Source organism: Lissotriton helveticus, chromosome 8, assembly GCF_964261635.1.
Source record: "Lissotriton helveticus chromosome 8, aLisHel1.1, whole genome shotgun sequence".
In the NCBI taxonomy this organism is placed as follows: domain Eukaryota; kingdom Metazoa; phylum Chordata; class Amphibia; order Caudata; family Salamandridae; genus Lissotriton; species Lissotriton helveticus.
Genome location: NC_136069.1, coordinates 1,467,036,112 through 1,467,062,973, shown reverse-complemented (window position 1 = coordinate 1,467,062,973; position 26,862 = coordinate 1,467,036,112). Strand labels below are relative to the sequence as shown.

Genomic DNA, 26,862 nt, shown 5'->3' with positions numbered 1-26,862 from the left:
CGCATTTGATTTGGTAAATAGGTCCAAACTTTGGTCTATTTTATTAAATTATGGTTTGGACGAATCCTTAGTCCATTTTTTAGCATTTTTGCATACTGACCTCAAGGCACAGGTACGGATAGGCCAAGGTGGGGAATTGTCGGGTGCTATTAAGATAGGAAGGGGAGTTAGACAGGGGTGCGTTTTAGCACCCCTGCTCTTTATTATTTACATCAATGGACTAAGCGGTCACTTGAAGAATGCAACCTTAGACGTCCCCTTAATTAACGGCAAACCGCTGCCCGCACTCCTTTACGCTGATGATGCGGTCCTAATGGCCCGCACCCCGAATGCCTTGCGCTTTCTGACCCAAAGTTTTGTGGACTACATGGACAGGTTAGACTTATGTGTTAATTACATAAAGTCATTTATCATGGTCTGTGGCCCTGGGAAACGTCAACTTAATTCTATCCACGTAGGGAGTAATAGACTTACCTCTACCCAGAATTTCCCATACTTGGGGATGATCTTTGCTGCGAATGGCTCGTGGACTGGGCATGTTGCCCACTCCACGGGCACATTCTCAAAGATCATTAACTCCATTTTGAGCCTCCCTCGACCTAGGAAAATAGGTGCCACTGAGGCTATCTTAAGGATTTTTAAATTGCAGTGTGTCCCCGTTGCTACTTACGGGGCAGAAATATGGGGTTTTGCGGAGACCAGGTGTATCCAGCAGGAGGAAAATCGGTTTTGTAGAAAGCTGTTGGGCACGCTGATCTCTACCTCCCAATATATTTCCCATTGAGAATTATGTTTGTCTTTTATTAGTGATTTTATCAGGGCTCGTCCTGCGCTATTCTGGCACTCAGTTTGGAGGAACGATGCAGCCACCCTGACCCAAGAAATTATAAAAGATTGTCTTGGATGTGAAAGAGGGTTGGAGATTCCCTGGTTATCGGGGGTGTACAAAAGTTTGTGCAGTATCGACAAAGGTGACATATTTTTGGACCCGGGTACATCTAGATTTGTACGCAAGAATGATTTGAAGAAAGCACTTTATGCACTTTACGATAAGGGCAGGCTCAGGGAAGAATCCAAGAAATCTACGGTCCTTATTTATATGGGCAGGGAAACATCCAGTTGTACTATGCCGTTATACCTCACACTGCCCATAACAAACTGGGAACGAAGTTTATTGTTTCGATTGAGGTCTGGGTCTGTAAGATTCTTGCTGAATTTTCCTTTAGGTTATTCATCAATGGGTGATAACTTAAAATGCCCTTGTGATGAAGTAAGCGCACCTGCACTTTCTTTTTACCTGCAAATATTATTTAAAATATATAAAATGGTTTTTAATTCCTCTTTTTAAAAAATATAGACCAATTACCATGGGGGAATCTTATCAATTATTGCTCTCCTTGGGACATGAGGAAATAATCTGTCGCACTAGCACTTTCCTGAAGATTTCGGCACGTGCTCGAAAAATGATGGACAATCCTTGACTACTCTCTATTTTACAATTGGAAATGTTGTCTCGCCTGATTTAAATTTGTATGCTTGTACCATGTATTATGTATATTCTATTGTCTTTGTATGCACTTTTATGAATTCATGGAATTCGAATAAAGAACCTTGAACTGAACTGAGCCTTGGCTTATTGGACTGAATTTAGGAATCTTAAGCAGCAAATGCGCAGCTGCATTTTGTAATGTTTGCAGCTTGCGTATAGTTCTTTTTTTTTTTGCTCCTAAATAGAGAGTGTTACAATAATCAATTTTAGGTACTTAATTACACTTTGCCAGGTTAAACTCAAACAACCCCCACCCCCCTCAAAAAAGTTCTCTTTTCCCATGAGGAAGTAATCTGGTTAAATAAAAAAATAATGTTTGTTCCATTGTCAACAAACCTTTAGCAAATACTATTAATATATTGAGAAGGGGCTTCAAGCCAGACCGTCCTCAGGTATTATGATGACAAAAATAATGATATTACATTTTCTAAGGCACAACATTTACCTTTTGTATCTTGACAATGATTTTCGTTTTTTCATTTTTGCCAACAAAATCTTTAAGTTTTTGTTTCCTTAGTAACTCTTTTCCAGCCCACCACAACTGCGCCTCAGAATCTTCTATGACCTGCTGTGCTGCCTGTATTAAACCAATTAGAAGAAAAAAGTTCAGATTATTCATGCAACAACAGAGCCAGAATATTTTGTGGCTAGAGCAATACTGGCCTGTAAAACCTTTAGCCCAATATCGTACTTGCTTTACTAACTTTTTCAAAGAGTTTCAGCAAATTTCTGTACCAAATGTGTATGCTTCTGTTGCAACAGGCTACATATTCATACTGGTAACAACCAAGCTGTCAAAATGGTTGCCCGGGTATAGTCAAAAACTGCTAACGTGTAATTGTGAGTTAATATTTTACTTACAGAAACACAGAATGACACACATTGACAGTCTGCCATGCCTTCAAGTCACTGTCCCATTTCTTAAGCAAGAACAGGAAGATATGTTTACAAGTAGTCTCACTGCATTCCTCAGTCTTTGTGTTCCGAAACCCATCATAATGAACACATAAGCTTTTACACCTTCTTGGTGTCACTTAAAGGTTAAACCTGGCTATCCCTCTGCAGCCACTCTAAGACACCGTGTAACATGAGCACACATTAATCATAATAAATAATAAGAGTATTAAATCCAGATGTTCTGATGGCGAACTGCCCCACCACTCATAATAACAGAAAGCAATGGGCTCTCTAAAATAAATTAACATTTTCCTTGTGGAAACTGTGTGACTAGACTGGATGTGGATGCTAAAGACCTAACCAACTGCAATACATACTGGGTGATTCGTGTGATTCTATGACCATGGAATATAATCTACAATGGACAAACATCAAGAACTGTTTTTTCCGACAAGCAGCTTGTGATCTACTGGGTAGCTCTCCAGTTACCTGCAAGTAGCTCTATTTTGTGCAGCCCAGCCAACTAAATTAGAGGTTTTTTTGCTTGATTGAATTAATATAAGTATACCAAAAATTAAAAGCATGTATGAGACAAAAATGTGTATATTTTCACAATACGTAAGCTGTTTTTTGAAGACAAATGGCTGAATTTCCAAAATATGATTAAAGTTAAAATTGAGTAGTCAAACATGCAGCTTTAGCGAAACGTATGACTAATATTACCTTGGTACTAAGGGCATTGTAGCTATGATTGTTATGTATTACCCACTTAGATGCATTCTACTCTGACAAAACTTTTTCAAAGTTATTGATGTGATCTCTGCTGGTAATGCTGCATATGGTGGCCACCAATCTTACTTGGTAGGGTCATTGTTACAACACTAACAAAATTAGTAGCTTGGGACGATTTTCATTGAACTGAGCTAGAAATATCAAAATCGGCATAGTAAAAGCTTCTGCAGAGTCTTGGTTTTAAGGTAACTTGTTTAAATGGCTATCCCTTACATTTCAAGGAGTGACACACATAGTTTAGTTTAATCAAGCTCACCCACAAGTAAGAAATAAAACATGATTTACATACCTGAGTTCCAGATAGATCTTCTTCATTTTCGAATTCCATTCTGATTGGATCGTGGGGAGGCAATCCCATTGGATAAACAATCGTGACTGCTCCTCTGAGTTGATCAAGTGCATCCTTCACCATGTTCATTGTAACACATATATTCGCTTGAACTTGTTTCTAGAATTGAAAAGTTCATATATAAAAGTGTACAGACAACATGTGATAAAGCTCTAAACACTCATTTTACAATCTGTACCCTTTAACTAGAATCATGTCAACTAACATATCACAACCACTGTACCAGTACAAAATAATAGGTTTGGATACGTTTTCTGGGAAATTTATATTGTAGGAGACACAAGAAAGTTGTAACTTTTCCAAGTAAGGAAGCAACTGTTACAAATAGTGATTCAAATGATTCTAGTGGCTCACATACTCTACAAGCAAATTAGAAAGAGAATACACACAAAGCGAACGCCGTTCCAGTAAGACTACTTCCATTTCGAAAATCAGATACCACTCCAAGTCGGGTCCGGCATAACATAATAAAAAGGCATCTCAAATCGCAAAGGGGGTGAGGAAATGGCTTGTTCATGCGCTTTTTGATTCAGAATGGTGAAAGGCACATTTACAATTCAAAAAGTACCTTTACTGGATTACGACTCCTGATTTTGTAGTTCTCTTATTTGTGAATCGCAGAGTTTCTGCAATAACAAAATCATGCAAAGCGCCAAATATGAAGTATAAATTATTTTTTTAGATGGCCGCAATGTATTGGACTCAATCTCACAAGGGCTGTATTCAGGTTGTATGTGTCCCTGAAACCAGAGATAGTTTTCTGGGTCAGACAAATTAGTTCTCCAATGGGTACCACCCCTCTGTGACCTTTCGAAAGGTGCAAGAGTCAAAAAGGTCCGAACAACTTGTAGAGGGTAAGACAACCTCTTGGAAAATCAGCATTAGATAACAAAATTCCTTTAATCACTCGATAATGTATACCGAAGTAGCAGCAAAATCTTGAAACATATAAATAATGCATGGGCTATATAAACGAACTGTTACTTATTTTTTCTCAAACTAGTTAGATAATTTGAATGAAAGGAAATGCTTTTAACCGTGGAAGATAACAATTAAGAGGACATACAGCTGAAGAAAGAAAATGTTCCACAGTCTTAAGACTGAATTAAAATGTGTGTGACTTTCTTATTTGTTTAAGAAATGAGAAATGAAGATGAAACTAAGTCTAAAAAGTGGTTACACTTTGCCGTAAAAATAATTTTGTCCCAGACAGCATTTAAAACATGAAATACCTTTTTTTCATAAAGTCCGAAGGGAGAAATAAAGAAAAATTCCCCACCCATCCCATAAAAATGGTGGATGCTGTTGTCCTGATTTCAAAGAATATAACAAGGTGGTGGATAAATTAGGAGATTTCACCTCTAAAGTAAGAAAGAATGTGCAAACGTAGTAATTAATTCCATATACACACACACACACACACACACACACACACACACATATATGATTATTATGAAGAGTAACAACTAGGCGGTACAATGTATTTTCTGTTGGTGATTACATGTATAAGAAGTGGCATAAAAATATGATGTGACCTTGTTGTTGAAGGTATAAATGCCACCAAGCTATAAATGTATAAGTGGAATGATTTAATTATTTTGATAGCCGGGTCTGATGGCTTAATGGACTTATGGTCCATTGTAGGGATCTGTGTTCGACCTCATGGTCACAGGTTCAAATCCCGGCGGGTCCACTCAGCCTTTTCGTCCATCTTAGGTCGATAAAATGAGTACCATTCAGTTGGTTAACAATAAACATCTGTTATTCAGCGCCTTGATACCCTTGAGTGATACGTGCGCTTTACAAATACAAGTGTTATGGTATGACAGAGCAGGAAATACTTTCAGGTGAGCCATTTTTGAGCCCTCAAGGGAATTGTTAAAAGAATAAACATTGTTGAAGGAAGAAACAGCAATATTCATTCATAAACGAGTATGAAATGTAAATATCTTTAAAGAAAGTCCCTTATGTAACAACACGAGGATGGCGAAAAACAGATGTCTTCCTTGCAAATCATTATAACTAATTTGGATAGGCTTCCTTTTTAGGGCTCGGGCCTACGTCACCACGAAGTGGGGCGGGGCTTCCGAGCTCTTATGGAGTAGAAAAAAAAAAGAATTCTAAAAGGGGTCCGGGCTGCCACATTCCAGAAAGCGCGGGGTTTTTGCGTGTGGTATTTTGCCATGTGCATGGTAATTGGTCCAGGCTAGGCTGTGTTTAAGTAAGGCAGCACGCCATAGGGCTTAGGAATTTGTCAATGTTCACTTCCTGCATAAAGTGTTCGGACACGCGCAGAAGAATACATCAATCCTCAATTACCAGCTGTCCGAGGTGCCGGTAATTGAATGCAGATGGTTCTGGGAGCGTGTGCACTGCGGTGTTTTTTTTCCCTTCAGCTCTGTGCGCGCGTGAACAGCCGGGCAGCAATGTAGAGAATCACATGCATCAGATCTAGTTTTCACACCATCACACACACACACACACACGCACACGCACACACGTACACACGTACACACACACACACACACACACACACACACACACCTTTGCACAATGGTGCCTGCTTGTGCATCATGGAGCAGTGCAGTGGGAGAATGCAGGAACAGGCCTTTTTTAGTAAATATAGCTCGCCAATATTTCTCTCTCATTTGAACCACGCACACAGAAACATTGATTGCTGGGATCAGTTGCGCTAACATTTAGTAAATTTGCCCTTTACTTTCCAATTTTTTTCAAGTTTCTTACCTAAAATATTCATCACCCCTGGTCCATTTTTTAGATCACCAGAACCCTCCATCTTTATCCTTTACCCCTTCTCCCCCACCCCCAGTGGTCATCCATATTGTTACTTCTTCTAAGCTTACTTAGTATGTAATAAGCAGTTTATAAGGAGACAATCACATCACATGGGGCTCTAAGGCTGGTACACGGACATAGAAGGGAGGCTCACACTAACATCAGAAAACTGACACAGGAGTAGAGTAGTGAGTAAAGTAGTGAGTGCAGAGTAGTGAGTAGTGAGTAGAAAGTAGTGAGTAGAAAGTAGTGAGTAGAGTAGTGAGTAGAGTAGTGAGTAGAGTAGTGAGTAGAGTAGTGAGTAGAGTAGTGAGTAGAGTAGTGAGTGGAGAGTAGTGAGTAGAGTAGTGAGTAGAGTAGTGAGTAGAGTAGTGAGTAGAGTAGTGAGTAGAGTAGTGAGTAGAGTAGTGAGTAGTGAGTAGAGTAGTGAGTAGAGTAGTGAGTAAAGTAGTGAGTGCAGAGTAGTGAGTAGTGAGTAGAGTAGTGAGTGGAGAGTAGTGAGTAGAGTAGTGAGTAGTGAGCAGAGTAGTGAGTAGTGAGTGCAGAGTAGTGAGTAGTGAGCAGAGTAGTGAGTAGTGAGTGCAGAGTAGTGAGTAGTGAGTGCAGAGTAGTGAGTAGAGTAGTGAGTAGAGTAGTGAGTAGAGTAGTGAGTAGAGTAGTGAGTAGAGTAGTGAGTAGTGAGTAGAGTAGTGAGTAGAGTAGTGAGTAGAGTAGTGAGTAGAGTAGTGAGGTGAGTAGTGAGTGCAGAGTAGTGAGTAGAGTAGTGAGTAGTGAGTAGAGTAGTGAGTAGAGTAGTGAGTAGAGTAGTGAGTAGAGTAGAGTAGTGAGTGCAGAGTAGTGAGTAGAGTAGTGAGTGGAGAGTAGTGAGTAGTGAGCAGAGTAGTGAGTAGTGAGTGCAGAGTAGTGAGTATTGAGTAGAGTAGTGAGTAGAGTAGTGAGTAGAGTAGTGAGTAGTGAGTAGAGTAGTGAGTAGTGAGTAGAGAGCAGAGTAGTGAGTAGTGAGCAGAGTAGTGAGTAGAGTAGTGAGTAGAGTAGTGAGTAGAGTAGTGAGTGCAGAGTAGTGAGTAGAGTAGTGAGGAGAGTAGAGTAGTGAGTGCAGAGTAGTGAGTAGAGTAGTGAGTGGAGAGTAGTGAGTAGTGAGCAGAGTAGTGAGTATTGAGTAGAGTAGTGAGTAGAGTAGTGAGTAGAGTAGTGAGTATTGAGTAGAGTAGTGAGTAGAGTAGTGAGTAGAGTAGTGAGTAGTGAGTAGAGAGCAGAGTAGTGAGTAGTGAGTAGAGTAGTGAGTAGAGTAGTGAGTAGAGTAGTGAGTAGAGTAGTGAGTAGAGTAGTGAGTAGAGTAGTGAGTAGTGAGTAGAGTAGTGAGTAGAGTAGTGAGTAGTGAGTGCAGAGTAGAGTAGTGAGTGCAGAGTAGTGAGTGAGTGCAGAGTAGTGAGTAGTGAGTAGAGTAGTGAGTGGAGAGTAGTGAGTAGAGTAGTGAGTAGTGAGCAGAGTAGTGAGTGCAGAGTAGTGAGTAGTGAGCAGAGTAGTGAGTAGTGAGTGCAGAGTAGTGAGTAGTGAGTGCAGAGTAGTGAGTAGAGTAGTGAGTAGAGTAGTGAGTAGAGTAGTGAGTAGTGAGTAGAGTAGTGAGTAGAGTAGTGAGTAGAGTAGTGAGTAGAGTAGTGAGGTGAGTAGAGTAGTGAGGTGAGTAGAGTAGTGAGTAGAGTAGTGAGTGCAGAGTAGTGAGTAGTGAGTAGAGTAGTGAGTGGAGAGTAGTAAGTAGAGTAGTGAGTAGTGAGCAGAGTAGTGAGTAGTGAGTGCAGAGTAGTGAGTAGAGTAGTGAGTAGAGTAGTGAGTAGTGAGTAGAGTAGTGAGTAGAGTAGTGAGTAGAGTAGTGAGTAGTGAGTGCAGAGTAGTGAGTAGAGTAGTGAGTAGTGAGCAGAGTAGTGAGCAGAGTAGTGAGTAGTGAGCAGAGTAGTGAGTAGAGTAGTGAGTAGTGAGTAGAGTAGTGAGTAATGAGTAAAGTAGTGAGTAGTGAGTGCAGAGTAGTGAGTAGTGAGTAGAGTATTGAGTGCAGAGTAGTGAGTAGTGAGTAGAGTAGTGAGTAGAGTAGTGAGGTGAGTAGTGAGTAGAGTAGTGAGGTGAGGTGAGTAGTGAGTGCAGAGTAGTGAGTAGAGTAGTGAGTAGAGTAGTGAGTAGAGTAGTGAGTGGTGAGTAGAGTAGTGAGTAGAGTAGGTAGTAGTGAGTAGAGTAGTGAGTAGAGTAGTGAGTAGTGAGTGCAGAGTAGTGAGTAGTGAGTAGAGTAGTGAGTAGTGAGCAGAGTAGTGAGTGCAGAGTAGTGAGTAGTGAGTAGAGTAGTGAGTAGAGTAGTGAGTAGAGTAGTGAGTAGTGAGTGCAGAGTAGAGTAGTGAGTAGAGTAGTGAGTGCAGAGTAGTGAGTAGAGTAGTGAGTAGAGTAGTGAGGTGAGTAGTGAGTGCAGAGTAGTGAGTAGAGTAGTGAGTAGAGTAGTGAGTAGTGAGTAGAGTAGTGAGTAGTGAGTAGTGAGTAGAGTAGTGAGTAGAGTAGGTAGTAGTGAGTAGAGTAGTGAGTAGAGTAGTGAGTAGTGAGTGCAGAGTAGTGAGTAGAGTAGTGAGTAGTGTGTAGAGTAGTGAGTAGAGTTGTGAGTAGTGAGTAGAGTAGTGAGTAGAGTAGTGAGTAGAGTAGTGAGTAGAGAGTAGAGTAGTGAGTAGTGAGTGCAGAGTAGTGAGTAGTGAGGAGAGTAGTGAGTAGTGAGTGCAGAGTAGTGAGTAGTGAGTAGAGTAGTGAGTAGAGTAGTGAGTAGAGTAGTGAGTAGTGAGTAGAGTAGTGAGTAGAGTAGTGAGTAGTGAGTAGAGTAGTGAGTAGAGTAGTGAGTAGTGAGTAGAGTAGTGAGTAGAGTAGTGAGTAGTGAGTGCAGAGTAGTGAGTAGTGAGTAGAGTAGTGAGTAGTGAGTAGAGTAGTGAGTAGAGAGTAGAGTAGTGAGTAGAGTAGTGAGTAGAGTAGTGAGTAGAGTAGTGAGTAGAGTAGTGAAGCAGAGTAGTGAGTAGTGAGTAGAGTAGTGAGTAGAGAGGTGAGTAGTGAGTAGAGAGGTGAGTAGAGTAGTGAGTAGTGAGTAGAGTAGTGAGTAGTGAGTAGAGTAGTGAGGTGAGTAGTGAGTAGTGAGTAGTGAGTAGAGTAGTGAGTAGAGTAGTGAGTAGAGTAGTGAGTAGAGCAGTGAGTAGAGCAGTGAGTAGAGCAGTGAGTAGAGCAGTGAGTAGAGTAGTGAGTAGAGTAGTGAGTAGAGTAGTGAGGTGAGTAGAGTAGTGAGTAAAGTAGTGAGTGCAGTGTAGTGAGTAGAGAAGTGAGTAGTGAGTAGAGTAGTGAGTAGAGTAGTGAGTAGTGAGTGCAGAGTAGTGAGTAGTGAGTAGAGTAGTGAGTAGTGAGTAGAGTAGTGAGTAGTGAGTAGAGTAGTGAGTAGAGTAGTGAGTAGAGTAGTGAGTAGAGTAGTGAGTAGAGTAGTGAGTAGTGAGTGCAGAGTAGTGAGTAGAGTAGAGTAGTGAGGTGAGTAGTGAATAGTGAGTGCAGAGTAGTGAGTAGAGTAGTCAGTAGTGAGTAGAGTAGTGAGTAGAGTAGTGAGGTGAGTAGAGTAGTGAGTAAAGTAGTGAGTGCAGAGTAGTGAGTAGAGAAGTGAGTAGTGAGTAGAGTAGTGAGTAGTGAGTAGAGTAGTGAGTAGAAAGTAGAGTAGTGAGTGGAGAGTAGTGAGTAGAGTAGTGAGTAGAGTAGTGAGTAGAGTAGTGAGTAGAGTAGTGAGTAGAGTAGTGAGTAGTGAGTAGAGTAGTGAGTAGAGTAGTAAGTAGAGTAGTGAGTAGTAGAGTAGTGAGTAGAGTAGTGAGTAGAGTAGTGAGTAGTAAGTGCAGAGTAGTGAGTAGAGTAGAGTAGAGTAGTGAGGTGAGTAGTGAGTGCAGAGTAGTGAGTAGAGTAGTCAGTAGTGAGTAGAGTAGAGTAGTGAGGTGAGTAGAGTAGAGTAGTGAGTGCAGAGTAGTGAGTAGAGAAGTGAGTAGTGAGTAGAGTAGTGAGTAGTGAGTAGAGTAGTGAGTAGAGTAGTGAGTAGAGTAGTGAGTGCAGAGTAGTGAGTGCAGAGTAGTGAGTAGAGTAGTGAGTAGTGAGCAGAGTAGTGAGTAGTGAGTAGAGTAGTGAGTAGTGAGTAGAGTAGTGAGTAGTGAGTAGAGTAGTGAGTAGAGTAGTGAGTAATGAGTAGAGTAGTGAGTAGAGTAGTGAGTAGTGAGTAGAGTAGTGAGTAGAGTAGTGAGTAGAGAGTAGTGAGTGCAGAGTAGTGAGTAGTGAGTAGAGTAGTGAGTAGTGAGTAGAGTAGTGAGTAGAGTAGTGAGGTGAGTAGAGTAGTGAGTAAAGTAGTGAGTGCAGAGTAGTGAGTAGAGAAGTGAGTAGTGAGTAGAGTAGTGAGTAGAGTAGTGAGTAGAGTAGTGAGTAGAAAGTAGAGTAGTGAGTAGAGTAGTGAGTGGAGAGTAGTGAGTAGAGTAGTGAGTGCAGAGTAGTGAATAGTGAGTGCAGAGTAGTGAGTAGAGTAGTGAGTAGAGTAGTGAGTAGTGAGTAGAGTAGTGAGTAGAGTAGTGAGTAGAGTAGTAGAGTAGAGTAGTAGAGTAGTGAGTAGAGTAGTGAGTAGAGTAGTGAGTAGTGAGTGCAGAGTAGTGAGTGCAGAGTAGTGAGTGCAGAGTAGTGAGTGCAGAGTAGTGAGTAGAGTAGTGAGTAGAGTAGTGAGTAGAGTAGTGAGTAGTGAGTGCAGAGTAGTGAGTGCAGAGTAGTGAGTGCAGAGTAGTGAGTGCAGAGTAGTGAGTGCAGAGTAGTGAGTGCAGAGTAGTGAGTGCAGAGTAGTGAGTGCAGAGTAGTGAGTGCAGAGTAGTGAGTAGAGTAGTGAGTAGAGTAGAGTAGTGAGTAGAGTAGTGAGTAGTGAGTGCAGAGTAGTGAGTAGAGTAGTGAGTAGAGTAGAGTAGTGAGTAGGACATCACAGGCAGCAGCTGTGCAAGCTTCTTACTATCACAAGGAGACCACAGGCAGCTGAGGTGCAATCTTCTCCCACTCACAAGAACGACATCACAGGCAGCAGCAGTGCAAGCTTCTTACTATCACAAGGAGACCACAGGCAGCAGAGGTGCAAGCTTCTCACACTCACAAGAAGGACATCACAGGCAGTAACGGTGCAATATTCTCACACTCACAAGGAGATCACTGGCAGTACACACCACATGAACACACTCCATAACACATAGCAACAATACATTGGCATTTACAATGCCATTAGCTCAAACTCAAATAAATCCGAGCCCGATTGCATTTCTAATGCTTGTTTAAGTTAGACAACATATGTTCTTTAGAACAACATGTGGTCTTTGCAGCACTTTTGAGAACAAATTACTGCTTCTTTTTGTATGAATTTCGAACTTTGTGATTTCATGACAGCAATCAATTCTCATGGGAAAACTTCTGATGAAGGCATTCTCATCCTATCCAGGAATAGTGGAAACAATGTCATCAATGTAGACAATATTATATGTTGTCAATTGTGTTGAGTAACTACTGCTGCCAAACAAGAGTGGCCACTGAATTATTTGGCAGTATGTCTAATATTTGGAAAGTGATGTTTGATATCGATATTGATAAGACATTTTTGGCAGAACACACATTCCACAAAGTAATATAATTGGAAAGCTTTCCTTTCTTCACCCAGCTTGATTGTGTAAGGTGGGACTCAAGGGAGGGATGGCAATCTAAGAAATCTCAACAGAACAATAATCCAAACCACGAGCAGGGTGAGACCTTAGCAAAGGAAAACAAAACCTTAAAGTCAAGACACACACACACCTTGGTAAATGCACCCTAGGAAAAGGATTACCTAGATGTTTTCAAAAAGCTTTCAAAGATTAAGATGGTAACAGACGAAGGAGTCCCTATAGAAAATATTTTTAGAATGCTAATATTTTTGAAGGCACAGAGCAAATCTCTCACTATCCCTCTTAAATGGATTCACAATACTCCAAATGCATTATTTTGTGTTGGTTTTAAGGGGTTACATGCAGTATGCTCTTCAGTCTCATGTGTTCTCTTCAAACAAGGGTCTCAACATCAAATCATAAATCATCAAGTCCTAACTAAAAAGGCATAGTACAAGAGTGTAAGCGTGAAAGACAGTATTTTGCTAATCCAATTCAAACCTTATTAAATACACCTTCAAACCCTTACCTTGGATATTATTGCTTTAGCTTCTTCGATGGTCTTTTTCAAAACATCCTTCATTTTCTCATTTGGAGCTAAGGAAAGAAGGTTATACTGATCATACAGTTTACTATTAACCATCTTTACAAGTCTGCAACTAAACATATTTCAGTGATAGCATAACAGAGGAGAAATACCTCAAAAGGTTACTTTTCTTGCCCCCAACATCTTTAAAAAGTTGATTGCCCTTTCTAGTTGGCTGTAGCGACTTTAGGTGTGACAGATGCAGACAAAATGCACACACAATATTCATCATACGTGCTTGATCAAGAATTCAGCATAATCAAGTGTCTTAAAAAAAAACTAAGTTCAGGGAGTATAAGAAGATGCAGTGATTACCGGCAAAAGGGGCATGCACACTAACAACCAGAAGTCACAGGCAAAGAAAGCAATTGATTGTGCATCAAGCAATATACAAACCATATTGCCCAGATGAACTTTTCACCAACACAAGTATCAGTTCACATACTGGACTAAAATCACACATGGGACATACAGAAAGGCCAAGAACAAACTATGTATAGGAAATCAATCCCATTAAGGTTGTTTTAGTCCAGTGCTGCTTCGTATTGTTTTACAGTAAATTCTGTGAGATATATATAAATGCCCTTACAATTTCAAATCTGCCTCTGGGCCTCTCTTTTGTGATATGATTGCCAATACAACAACTACATTTAGAACTAAACATTTAGGTAGAGGATGGACAGTGGTTTTCCATAAAGTAAGTAAGAATAAGCAAACTAGGTAATGCATGCCATAAGGCAAAGAAAACAACAAAATAAATAATATTGTATGCCATATAAAATGATTAATATGAATAGCAAGAACCAGGTAGTACAATGTGTTATCTGTTGTAGATTACATGTATAAGAAGTGGCACAAACATTATTATTCTGATATGGTGTGACCTCGTTGTTGGTATTCTTCAAAATGCTCATATGATATTGGGCCTTTTAAATGGTGATCCTTTTCCAAATCAAGACAAGCCTGCTGGTGGGTAATCAATATAATCTCTTTTAGTACGGCATGGATGTGGTTCTAATCAGCTGCCCATCAGGCACTTGACCAATAGGTCCTTGTAGAATAAATTGTGGTGTATAGTTCAGTGTAATATTTCATTGGAAGTGGACTGTCAAGTCTTAATGTCTTTGTATTTTGTAAAAAAAAAAATACGAGTTTGTATGTCTTTTTTTTTATACATATATTGGACAGATTTCAAGAACCTCTAGGTGTAGTTTATCATGAAACATTTCTATGACATATAAAAAGCCAATTCCAGAGGACCAAGAAACTGCATTATAGGACACTAAACAGTGAATCTTGTAGCCAACAAATATATAATTATAATATGTGCGTAGTATAATTTCTAGTACATATATAGTAGAGCAAATTACTAAAAGGCGCGAAAGACTTCCTTTGCAATCAAAGTGTTTGAAGGTTCATTAGCAAAATCCGGTTATAAACACGCACTGGCAAAGGCAACAGGCAAACTTGCAATTTTTTTAATTATAATTTTTTTGCAAACTTATGCAATATGCAAAAGATGTTGGCAAGCATTATAAAAGTATAAAAAACAAAGAAGTGGCACAACAGTTCAATCACACATGCCCTGCCACGGAAGTGAACTCCTTTTGAGGTGGCAGTGCACATGTGTTCGGACAAAATGCCATCACTCATACTGCAAGACAGTCAGTGGATTATGCACGCTGACCACTGACCCAAGGCTATATGCTGTGGTAGGCTGAGACAAAATGTAAATTACACTTGAACAGACCAATGAAAGAAGAGGCCTAACTGAAAGTCATTGTATGTACCTACATATGCACATATTGTTATTGCAATTTTTGGGAGAAAACATTAAAAACAAAAGTGAAGGTTTGTGATTACCATGACCATTCCGTCGTCCAATATCATCTTTTTTGAAGACACTTCCTCCACTTGGCTCACATTTTTGTGACCATTCATCTTTCAACTTCAGTTCTTCAATTTGTTCGTCTGTCAGTCCTTGCATGTTAGGAGGTAAGGTAATACCGTGATCTGCCAACTCTTGGATTTCTTAAGAGAAAGGACGAAAATGGCAACATCACAGACGGGACAAGATACTAACACAAGCCACAAAATGTCTAATAGCCACACATCAAGTGAACATTCACCGATCCTTAACCGCATGCGCGCTAGCGGTTTTCCCGCTGCGTGCTGCAATTTACAAAAACCTGCGTTACGTGACGAGCTCAGCTCGTCATCAGCGTAGCGCAGGTTACGCCCATGACGAGCTGAGCTCGTCATCAGCCCCGAAGGGGTTAAAAGAAACAAATATCAAGTTTGACACGCAGACCTCCCTTATGTGTGTGAGTTTTTTTCCTAAAGCATATTATATTCTGCTTCAGGTTGGTCATTCTGGAATGCCAAGGGCAGCTATTCGTATTAAACGCACTGCATTGACCTGAGTGCTGAATTGTCACCTACTGGAAACAAAACTATATCAACATTAAGGTGTATTTTGGTGCGTTCATTAATTGTTCTAAACATTTCCTGTCCACAATGTAGTTCACTGTAACCCTTTTGTGCTGCTCACTGTATGCATCTTGCCCTATACCAGCCATATAGTGTTGAACTTCATGGTGAATATACTTCTCTCAAACCACAGGAACCACTTCTGCTTTTCACTAGGTTAGCCTCATGACGCAGGACTGAAGAGGTGGCATCTGTCTTAAAGGTTGCTGTTATCTCATTGCCAAGTACTGTTTACTGGCATTTTCTTAAAACGTCCCCCTATATTCTGCACTCAAGTGAGTTACATAACACGCTTATTTTTCATTTATTTGCTGCTGCACTGAGAGGAGTGAGCGACATAGAGCATGTGAATGAGTGACATCATAGGCTGTGGAGGCACTGTAAGAGATGGGTGTATCTTTGGAATTTAAGGGATTATGGTAGCTACCAATTAGTGGCATAGGAGAGCCAAGTCAGTCGTAAGGGATTTGAGTTTGGTTCTAATTACACACAACAGAATACACTTTTTATTTTAAATATTTATTCCTCAAACTTTAAGCCGTAAGTGTGCAATCTGCTTTTCTTTGATGCTGCAACCATTCTTTATGTCCACTTAAAACCAAGAGGCCACAGCTCTTCTCTCCCTCATCACATTCAAAGCTTATTTTTTCTTTTAATGCTTTGTTCTAGGGTGTTAGATGGCGCATGGCCCAACAACAATATGGTACGTGGAGTCCAGGAGAAACAGAATAACAGAATCAGACATGGTGGAAAGTCATGTGAATGGTGCTAGAGTCCATTGTACAGTGTTCTGTACATAATCACACCACATTTACAATATGAGGCACAGAGATTTGCCGAGTCAATCAGTTATTTGGTCAAGTGCTAAAGCTGGGAATAGAGTCCAATTCTCCAGTTTTCAAAGTTAACAATGTAGCCACTGGACCACAATTGCTACACTTACTCCTTCCTATTGTTCTATCCCAAAAACAAAAACCGGAAACTGTCCTGACAATATTCTCATACATGATAGGGCGCTGGGGGACTGTTCTTTACATGGTCAGCGACTAGCTGCCGCCTCCCCCCCAATCCGGCACCCAACACCCAGGAACGTGGACACGAGACGTGTTTTACTTTTTGGAAGGCGGGCGCTAGTCGCCCGGCCGTATTTATTAAAGTATGAAATTAAAAAAGGTTTTAATTGGGCGTGGCTTGGCGGGCGAAGATGGCGGTCGCAGCCTCGTAGAGCTCCCGTCGGCCCGGACTTCATCCTTCCATTTATCCTGGCCCCCGAGCCCGCTGTTGCTACCCAGTGCCTGGCGCTGATTAGGTGGAGTCCCCTGCCTGCTCCGGTGCCTCGACCTGGTGCTGTACTCGATCCTGGGACCGCGGAGAGGCGACGGAGACGTGCGGCCCTGTGACCGGCTGGAGACCGGGGCCCTTGAGTTTCGGGACGCCCGGGGCGGTCGCGGGCTGGAGTGAGGTGGCGACGTCCACGGCGCCGCTCTTGGCCCTGACTTGCTGCTGTGTTCGCCCGCAGGCCGCTGAGGCGCCGCTTATCCCTGCTCTTTGTGTGGACACTCTCTTCTCCCCTTTTGGTGGTTCGCCGTGAGGCCCAGTGACCGGCCGGAGACCGGGGACCTCGATTCTCGAGACGCCCGACATCAGTTGTGGGCTCGCGGGTGGTAGAGGTGCTGACGACGCTGCGCTTGGCCCGGCTCTGTGGCTGCAGTTACTCACGGGCCGCGAGCCTCCCCTGCGTCCTGAACGGCTGCTGGTGGTGCCGAAGGGTGATTGAGGCCTGGTCCGCCTTGGTGAAGCCGGGGCCTCGATTTTCGCGACCCCGGGCCTGTGTTGGCCTGCCCGCCTCCTTCTTGGGGCCTCTGACGTCGGTGATCCACCCCGGGGCCTGGAGCCTCCAGCACGAGTGGTGGTGCCTGGGGATTCTTACAACTAGCTGGGAGTAGTGCCCGCCCTGCCTCGTGTGCGGTCCCGGCGAGCCCACGACCGGCCATGACCAGAGGTGGCGGACAGACTAAGCAGGGCCCCATCGATAAGTTCACGGGGCCTAGTGGTGGCTCTGGGGCGGCTGGTGGCAGCGGTGGCCCTGGGCCGGACAATGCAGCGATCCTGGCGGCCATCACCCAATCCCGGGACATGCTCGATGCCAAGATTGGGGCGGTAGGAGCGGATGTTACACTGCTGCGCCAAGACCTTCGCAATGCAGTGGAGAGGATCGCTGGGGCCGAAACCCGCATCACGGTGACTGAGACGGACATAGGCGCCCTGAAGAAGAGGCTGGCGGAGGTGGAGGGTGTCCAGAAGACGCTGGCGGCCCGAGTGGAGGACGCCGAGGGGCGCGCAAGGCGGAACAACCTCCGCTTCGTCGGCTTTCCGGAGCGATGCGAGAAGGACGACATGGCGCGGTTCTTGACCCAGTGGTTGGAGGGCTGGCTCCCCGAAGGGACACTGTCCACGTGCTTTGTTATCGAGAGGGCACACAGGGCCCTGACTCAGCGGCCGCCGGAGGGTGAGCGCCCTAGACCAGTCATCGCCCGGCTGCTCAATTATCATGACCGCGATGCCGTCCTGCGGGAGGCGAGGAACAAAGGCTCGCTCACCTTTGAAAATCATAACATCATGATCTTTCCCGACTACACGAGGATGGTGCAGCAGCAGAGACAATCCTTCGTGGCTGCTAAGGCCAAGCTGCGGGGCCTGAAGCTCCAGTACTCTCTCCTGTATCCGGCCCGCCTACGAGTGGTGCACCAGTCCCGGACGCATTTCTTCGACTCCCCCGAGGAGGTGTTTCGCTGGACCGATGAGACGGTACGACTTCGTCCACATGCCCAGCCGGGGCTGAACCCGGGCGGGTCCCGGGGATCATCGCCGGAGCAGGTGCCTCGCCCAAATCCGAAGGGCCGTCACCGACGGTCCCGCTCTAGGAAGAGGTCGGCCTCTGCCAGTACGTTGCAGACGGATGGTGCAGGGGACTCGGAGCACTCCGAGGCTGGCAGCTGAACATTGCTGGGTCTGGACCTTACTTACTGAATGCTGCGCTGCCCTACATTGGCTGGTGAGACTGTTCTAACGTGACTTCCCTATGCCAGTCTATTCCCAATTGAGAACTCCTGTTATCTTTTTGGGTACATGGTGGGACTCGGGGGGTGCCTTCTATGGGCCTCTGACCCCCGCGGTTGAGTGTGTGGGGAGGGGGGTGGTGAGTGTGTATTGGTTAGGATGTTGGGATCCATTGGTATGGCGGGCCCTGGGTTCTCGGTTCTGGGCCCGGGTCTCTCCATGCCGCGACAGATACTTCAATGTTCTCTGAGGTATTGGGGTGGGGGGAGTGGGGCGGGGGGGGAAGTTCTTTTCTTGCTGATGCTTTGGGGGGTTTGGGTCTGGGGGGGGTTGCTGAGTGTTTGGGCTGGGTGGGTGGGACCGCACGTGTGTGTAGCTTTTGCCTTTGTCGCTTTGTGTAATGCGCCGGGGTGGGACGGCGGGCTGGATACAGGACGCTGTGATGATGATGGCTAATAATACGACTGTGTCTCCTCAAAAGACCCTGCGCGTTGTGACATGGAATGTAAGGGGTATGCTGGATAAAATCAAACGTGGGGCTGTGCTGCGTTGGGGGAAACGGGAGTTGGTGGATGTTCTGCTGCTCCAGGAGACTCATATGCTGGGTTCCAAGGCCCTGAGCCTCCAGAGGTTCGGCTTTCAGCAAGTGTACCATGCAGGCTTTACGAGAGGCTCCCAGGGGGTGGCTATTCTGGTGCACCGCAGGGTGGCTTATGTACATGAGAAGCAATGGCTTGATCCCCAGGGCCGTTACATTTTCGTTAAGGGTATGTTAGGTACGGAGCCAGTGGTGTTTGGTAGTGTGTATGCCCCCCCCCCTCTGCAGTGGGCCTTATCTGAGCGGCTGTTTGCGCTGTGGGATGAGATTCCGGAGGTGCTGACTATGGTGGGAGGCGATTGGAACGAGGTTATGGATGTGGGCTTGGATCGCCGAAGGCGAGTGCCTGTTACACCGGATCCCCCCCCTGCTGTTGCTTCCACCAGACTCTGTGCGACTGTGAGTAGCCTGGGCTGGGTCGATGTGTGGCGACACCTTCATCCCGCTGTGCGTGAATTTACGTATGTGTCGGCGGTGCATGGGTCCTTTTCGAGACTTGACTATCTGTTTGTGCCGGGTGCCTGTCTGAGTCGAGTCAGTGATGCTGCGATACTCCCTCGGGGCCTGTCCGATCACTCCCCTGTCCTAGCTACCCTGACCCTCCCTTCCAAGAGGCAGCCGTTTCGTTGGCGGATGTCGTCCTGGCAGCTGCAGCGACCCGACTATGTGCATCATCTGCGTGGGGCGATTGATCATTTCTGGCGCGAGAATCTCGTGGGGGGTGCGGACGCTATGGTGGTGTGGGAGGCGCTGAAGCCCACCATTCGGGGCATTGACATAGCTTGGTGCGTGGCTGCTCGGCGACAACATCGGGAGGCTATTGTGGCTGCCGCGGCCCGCGTGGAGGAGCTGGAGCAGCGTGGCCGGCTTGGGGGTGACGATGGCGTGGTGAGGCAGCTCCTGCAGGCCCAACAGTTGTACGCCTCCGTCCTTTATGAGGAAGCCCGGCAGGCGTGGCTCGCCACGCGCAGCAGAGTGTATCAGTGGGGCGACAAGTCCTGTACCATGCTGCATAGGTTGTGCCAGGCGACCTTTCAGCCCCTGGCGTTGCCGGGTCTTGCGGCGGGAGACGGGTCGATCATGACCGATCCGGACTTGCTGGCGGCTAGCTTTGCCAGTTATTACGAGGCACAATACGCCCCTCGTGATCCTTTGGAGACGGACGTGATATCTGCATATCTTGACGATCTCATGCCACGGGCCGTCTCGGATGCGACCAGGACCGCCCTGGACGTCCCGCTCACGGCTGAGGAACTGGGGGAAGCCCTTGGTCAGTTGAATGCTGGTAAGGCGCCCGGCCCGAGTGGCTACCCAAGCGAATTCTTTAAAAAATTTCACGTCCAGCTGGGACCCCACTATCGCCGCGCCCTGGAGGCGGCAAGGGATCGGGGAGAACTGCCGCCGGACTGGCGTCATGCCGAGATTGTGGTCTTCTTGAAGCCGGGCAGGGCGCCGGACAGACACGATTCGTACAGGCCGATCTCTCTACTTAACGTCGAGGCCAAAATTCTGGCTAAGGCCCTGGCTAACCGCCTCTTGCCCCACGTTACTGACCTGGTCCACCCCGACCAGGCCGGATTCATGCCTCGCAGGGCCACCCGGCATAATATCCGACGGGCACAGGCCGCGGTGGATGCCATGAGTGCTAGGGATGAGCAGGCGGCACTCTTTCTGGCGGATATGGACCGAGCCTTTGACTCGGTGAGTTGGGCGTACTTGTTCGCACTGTTGGCTCGCCTCAACCTGGGGCCGGTCTTCTTGTCGTACGTTCGCCTCCTATACACCAACGTGACAGCCTCGGTCCGCGTGGCCGGAGCTACCTCTGGGCGCTTCCATATAGGTCGCGGTACCCGGCAGGGTTGCCCCCTGTCCCCGTACCTGTTCGCCCTCGCCATGGAACCTCTGGCGTCGAGAGTGCGAGTAGATACCCGGTTGCGTGGCTTTGTTTGGAATGCAGACCTGGCGGATAGGATTGCGCTGTATGCTGATGACGTCCTCCTCTTCTTGACTGATCTGCGGCGGTCGGGTCCCCGGGTTCTGGAGCTCATGCGGGCGTTCGGTGAGGTCTCGGGTCTCCATCTTAACGTGAATAAATCAACCCTGTGGGTGCTGGGTGGCGGAGTGGTTGCTGACCCTTGGGCGGCTGAATTGCGAGTGGCGACGGATGGCCTGAAATATCTGGGCGTTTTTCTCTCAGAGTCGCGGGCCGTGGCCTGGGCGCGTGGCGTATTGCCGGTGTGGGAGAGGGTACAGGCTGATGTTAAGACCTGGTCTAGAATGCCGCTCACTATTTTCGGGAGATCGGCCATCTTTAAGATGGTAGCGCTGCCGCGGCTCCTGTACCAACTCCAGAATTTCCCTCATCCCATTGGCCTGGAGTGGTTCCGCCAGGTTAATTCAGCATTGGGCCGCTTCCTGTGGGATGGTGGTGCGGCCAGAGTGGCTCTGAAGACGTGCTTTTTATCCACCTACAGTGGTGGCTTGGCCACCTCGGACCTCCTCTCCTATTACCAAGCTTCACAATTACTTATCCTCAATGAATGGTGGTATTGTGATAGGAGTGATCCGGCTTATGCCCTAGAACGATTGCTTATGGGCGATCGCACGCTCCACACCCTCCTTTATTCGGCCCGCCTACGCCGTGGGTTGCCATCAGTCACAAGAGTGGTCTTTGCGGTATGGAGGCAGTCATTGCGCCGAATGGGATGGTGGGGCAGACTAACGGCTGAGACGCCGCTCTGGCATAATGGTCTACTCCCGGAACTGGCGACCCTGACCGGATTTGAGGGTTGGGAGAACATTGGGATCACGCAGCTGGGCCAGGTCATGTCCGGCACCGCTCTTAAGTCCTTCGAGGAGCTCCGCGCGGAGTTCCTCATGCCTCAGTCCCAGTTCTTCCGTTACCTCCAGCTACGGCATGCCCTCGCCCCGAGCATCGCTGGCCTCGACTCTTTGCCGGAGTTCAGCCCTGTCGAGGCTAAAGTATTTATGGGAGACCTGGGGGACAAGAAGGTCTCTAGGATCTACCAGACACTTGTGATTCATTGCTCCTCCACCCTACACTCCCTTCGGGAGGCGTGGGAAGTAGATGTAGGCCCCCTTGATGAGGACGACTGGAGGGAGGCGCTGGAATCCCCGCGCGGAACCGCTATAGCTGTCCGGCTGCGGCTGATTCAATTTAAATACTTGCACCGCGCTTACTATACGCGTGAACGGTTGTGGAAGGCTGGCTTGATTGCTTCACCGGAGTGCCTGCGCTGTGGGGTGGTGCCTGGCTCCTTGTTGCATACGGTATGGTCGTGTGGCCGGCTGACTGGGTTCTGGAGGGGTGTGTGGAGTTGCCTGGCTGAGGTCCTGGGCTGGGACCTTCCACGTACCCATCGGCTGGGTCTGCTACATATTATGGAAGGGATTGGGGGCAACGTCTACAAACGTCATTTGTTGCTCTTGGGGTTGGTTGTGGCCAAGCGGGACCTGGCCCGGGCATGGAAGTCGGTGAGGGCTCCCCCCCTGTCTGCTTGGAGGGCTGGGTTGGATTATTTTATGGGTCTGGAGAGGCCGATCTTTGAGGCGAGGGGCTGCCCACGCAAGCACTACAAAATTTGGAGGCGTTGGGCTGACTATCGTGGCCTGTTCTTGGACCCCCCGGCAGAGCAGGAGGAGGACACTTGATCGCAGTGACATTTCTGGCCCGAAGCGGCGAGGCCCTGGAGGCATTACACCTACTTTCTTTTTCAGTTGCGGCTATACACGTGTGGTAGGGGGGGTTGGGGGGGGTATCTGGAGTGGGGAGGGGGGGCAAAGTTGTGGGCTAGGGTGGGTTGCTGGGGAGTTCGTATACTGAGCATATTCTGAGCCTGTTTTATCATTTTGCTGCTTCTGGAACTGCTATATTGATATTGTTGTGGTGATCTTCGGGTGTGGAGACGCCACATTCTTGGTGCTCATTTGCTCAATAAAATTGGTTGTGAAAAAAAAAAAAAAAGGTTTTAATTGCATAATCAACAATGAATACAAAATCAGCAGGACATTCAGTTATACAATTGTTATCAACAAGTTTGAGAGCCTGACCTTAACAAAACTCTAATACAAGTTGTTCCTAGCTTAAACTAAACATCCTACCTTGATTTTGTACATTTCTGGCCATATGGCAGGGTCACTACCGGTGTCAGGTCCTACAAGCTGCGCCTCCCCCCTAGAAGTGCGCATGCGCAGTGTTACCCCGGGAATTGCCCGGTCTACGCCCCAAACTCCATTTACCCACTAAAGGAGGGCCCTTACTCTGCGCCGGTGGCGTCATGAGTCCACGCGCGCGGGGTGGCTACCAGCCTAAGGAAAGCGTGAACTACTCCTACCCGCGCTCCTTTGCATATTACCTTGCCCCTGGAGTACTGGGAGTGGCCCGCAGGCCCCTCCCCCCGGGCGGGAACCTCCATAGGATGATGCCCGCCCCCTCAGACCTCAAATATGTGCTCACCGATAATGACCTTACCGCATGCCCCATACCTAATAAATACGACGACCTATGGAAAAAATTCTAAAGGACAACTACACTGGCTAATAAATAACAGTATCCACGCATAGCTAAAGGGGAAAAAAGGCCTAACGACACATGGCATAAAATTACAATTCGGTTCACACATGTTACTCAAAATCACAATATCAACGTATAGCTACAAAGGGAAAAAAAAGGCCTAAAGACACATATCTTCAAATACAGTTCACTTCACACATCACTTTTCTACAAAGGGGAAAAAGTCCTGACAACAGATCACAAAATACAACAACAGCCTACTCTCTCCCGCGGTCCATACCTTTGAAACTTACCATTAAACCGGACATAACGCTGCTTAAACTTTGTACCAAGGGATGGTGGGTGGGAAACAAAGAAGCCCCGAACGCGGGGCACAACGTTCAGCGAGGGAGCGTCCAGGGACAAGGGGGTCTCCTGGGCGCTCCCTTCCTCTTATTCCCGAGGGGCCGGGTGGCCCCTCCTAACGCCCGCCCCCCCCGACCCGGAACCAGTCCATTGAATCCGGGTCAGGAGGGGCGCCGGCCAATCGGCGGTGGGCCGCGCCCCCAGGGCACGCCCCCACCGTCGAAGGACCCGAGGGGAGAGGAGGTGAGACGGTCGCCGCGCCGCCATGCGTGCGGGGGGGCCGAGGGCCCCCCCTTTTCACATGGTCAGCGACTAGCTGCCGCCTCCCCCCCAATCCGGCACCCAACACCCAGGAACGTGGACACGAGACGTGTTTTACTTTTTGGAAGGCGGGCGCTAGTCGCCCGGCCGTATTTATTAAAGTATGAAATTAAAAAAGGTTTTAATTGCATAATCAACAATGAATACAAAATCAGCAGGACATTCAGTTATACAATTGTTATCAACAAGTTTGAGAGCCTGACCTTAACAAAACTCTAATACAAGTTGTTCCTAGCTTAAACTAAACATCCTACCTTGATTTTGTACATTTCTGGCCATATGGCAGGGTCACTACCGGTGTCAGGTCCTACAAGCTGCGCCTCCCCCCTAGAAGTGCGCATGCGCAGTGTTACCCCGGGAATTGCCCGGTCTACGCCCCAAACTCCATTTACCCACTAAAGGAGGGCCCTTACTCTGCGCCGGTGGCGTCATGAGTCCACGCGCGCGGGGTGGCTACCAGCCTAAGGAAAGCGTGAACTACTCCTACCCGCGCTCCTTTGCATATTACCTTGCCCCTGGAGTACTGGGAGTGGCCCGCAGGCCCCTCCCCCCGGGCGGGAACCTCCATAGGATGATGCCCGCCCCCTCAGACCTCAAATATGTGCTCACCGATAATGACCTTACCGCCACAGGCCAGTATTGTTAACCGACGATCTGGCCTCCCCCTCTAGCCCCTGCCTAAGGACACACTCCTCCTACCCCAGCCCTCTAGCCAAGCCCAGATATTGTCAGCCCATAGTACATTACCCTCTTCTGTCAAATGAACCCCGTCCTTCAAGTAATACTTGTGACCCCAGATGCACCCATGAGGTATTGACTGTAACACGGGGGTTCGAAACAACCTATCCAACCGTGTGTTGATCCTCTTTACCGAGTGATTCAACGCCCTGACCGAATGACCCCCCCGCCACTGAAGTCGAGGTATTAGTTGTGACCATACTAGTGTGCACCCGGGGCAGGTCCTAGCTATCCAACCCGCTGTTGAGATAATCTCCTCAATCAAGATGCGCCTGCCCAGTGTTGCCAAATCGTTCTCCCCAAGGTGAAGTACCACCACTGACGGTGGAGCCCGCTGGCGTGCTAACAGCCCTTGGAAGAATCCCCTAAACTCGTGAAGACACAACCCTCCTCTGCCAAAGAACGTGATATTCAACCCTAGTTGTGCCGCCCTTTCTTTCTTGTCACCTGACAGGAAGACACATTCCGCTCGCTTCACATATGAATGACCGACAATCCAGACATTGTTCTTTGTTGTTTCCTGTTCGCCGCTCCGTGCCGATGAATATTGGCGGTGCCCGACGACAAATTCCTCCCCTGCGTAACAGGTCTGAGAAACTGTAAGAGAGCGGAAAGAGACCAAGCGTGAGTGACAGGAAATCATAGCATGTCAATCCGAACATAACGTTTATAGCAGTCTGACGACCACCTCCCAATTGTCTTCACTCTTTCCACTGGGAGGCCCCCCGCCACCGCCTCAGTTGCTGCCCCAATCCTGAAGGAATGAGATCCAAAATCTCTAGGATCAAGACCCGCTTTTGTAACCCCTATTTCGAACACTCTCCTGAATTGATACCTGGTCAAGGGGCTCCCGTCGGCGTGACAGAGCAACGCCCTGCCTGCTGAACCGACCAATAGTCCCATGAGTGATTCTACGTGCCTCACCGGGCAGCACGGGTTGGCGGGGGCCCGTTGCAGAACTATGGTGTGACCCCTACCTTCCTGATCGGTCTTTGATTTCTGGATAGCCACCCACATGGTGTCACCCCTTATCGTCACCCCAGCCTTCTGCAAGCCACCTAGTATGTCAGACTTGGATCCTGCCACCAGTTCACTAATTCTCAGTGCCCCATAAAATGCCAGGGAGAATGCCGCCCTAAAAAGAAGCACTTCCCACTCCGAGTTACAAACAATCTCCAGCATGCCCAGTAAGGCTGTTAGCCGGGCCAACCCCATGGGCTTCCTCTTATCCTTCTGGTGTCCCTGAATACGGCGCCATCCCCTTAAAGCCTTGCGTATCATAAAGGTATTAGTGGGATCCCGGAAGCCCCTAGCTTGAGCGAAGAATGACACTGCTGCCCTATGTCTGGTTGCCGCTGCCACCGAGCGCCCCTCCTTGTGCATCCATTCTAAATAAGCTGCAAACCCATCCTCTTTCGCCCAAAGCACTTCCCACTGTGGCCCCAAGAAAGAACAATAAGACAGAAACGCCCCTTCGTAAGCCGTCTTGGTCCTGGGGGCTAGGCTAGCGACCACGAGGTCTTGTAATCTGGGGCACCAATCTGCCAAAGTACTGCTGGGAAGTGTGCTGGCGAGGGGTCTGCTGTGGGGAGATGTTCCCTGAAAACCTGCATTTTGAAGCGAGAAAGGGAGTCAGCAGCATTGTTTAAAACACCAGGGACATGTTTGGCTCTAAAATTAGCATTCAGTTTAAGGCACCGCAGAACAATTTCCTTGATCAGACGAAGTATGAAAGGACACCGCGCCCCCTGCTGATTGATACATTCCACCACTGTCATGTTATCTGACCAAAACACCACTGATTGGTTACATAGGTGTTCGGGCCAAACCATCAGTGCCACCCATATTGGAAAAAGTTCCAGGAAGCCAATGTTGCTGAGCAAACCCCATGTGTTCCATTCTTCTGGCCATCGTTGAGCGACCCACCTATTCCCTAGGATGGCACCAAAGCCCACACTACCGGCCGCATCAGTCCATAGTCCCAACTCCGCTGATGTCGTGAGCGGGTCGGGCCAGACCACCCTACCGTTAAAATCCTCCAGGAATGCCATCCAAATAAGCATATCCTGGCGAATTTCAGACGATAGGCGCGTGCGGTGGTGCTTTTC

The 26,862-nt window shown here is 47.1% G+C and overlaps 1 protein-coding gene across 4 annotated transcripts in view; it reads right to left on the bottom strand.

Annotated features, from left to right (window-relative positions):
* CFAP298 (cilia and flagella associated protein 298) overlaps positions 1-26,862 on the bottom strand; it is a 142,276-nt gene that overhangs the window by 40,018 nt on the left and 75,396 nt on the right. For 3 of the 4 annotated variants that reach the window (XM_078656225.1, XM_078656226.1, XM_078656228.1), the window contains exons 3-6: positions 14,532-14,699; positions 12,612-12,679; positions 3,528-3,686; positions 1,995-2,126 (exon numbers count right to left, since the gene is read on the bottom strand). In XM_078656225.1, coding sequence (XP_078512351.1) covers positions 1,995-2,126; positions 3,528-3,686; positions 12,612-12,679; positions 14,532-14,699 — 527 coding nt within the window. The remainder of the gene's footprint in view (positions 1-1,994; positions 2,127-3,527; positions 3,687-12,611; positions 12,680-14,531; positions 14,700-26,862) is intronic. The other variant, XM_078656227.1, reaches the window with a different exon arrangement.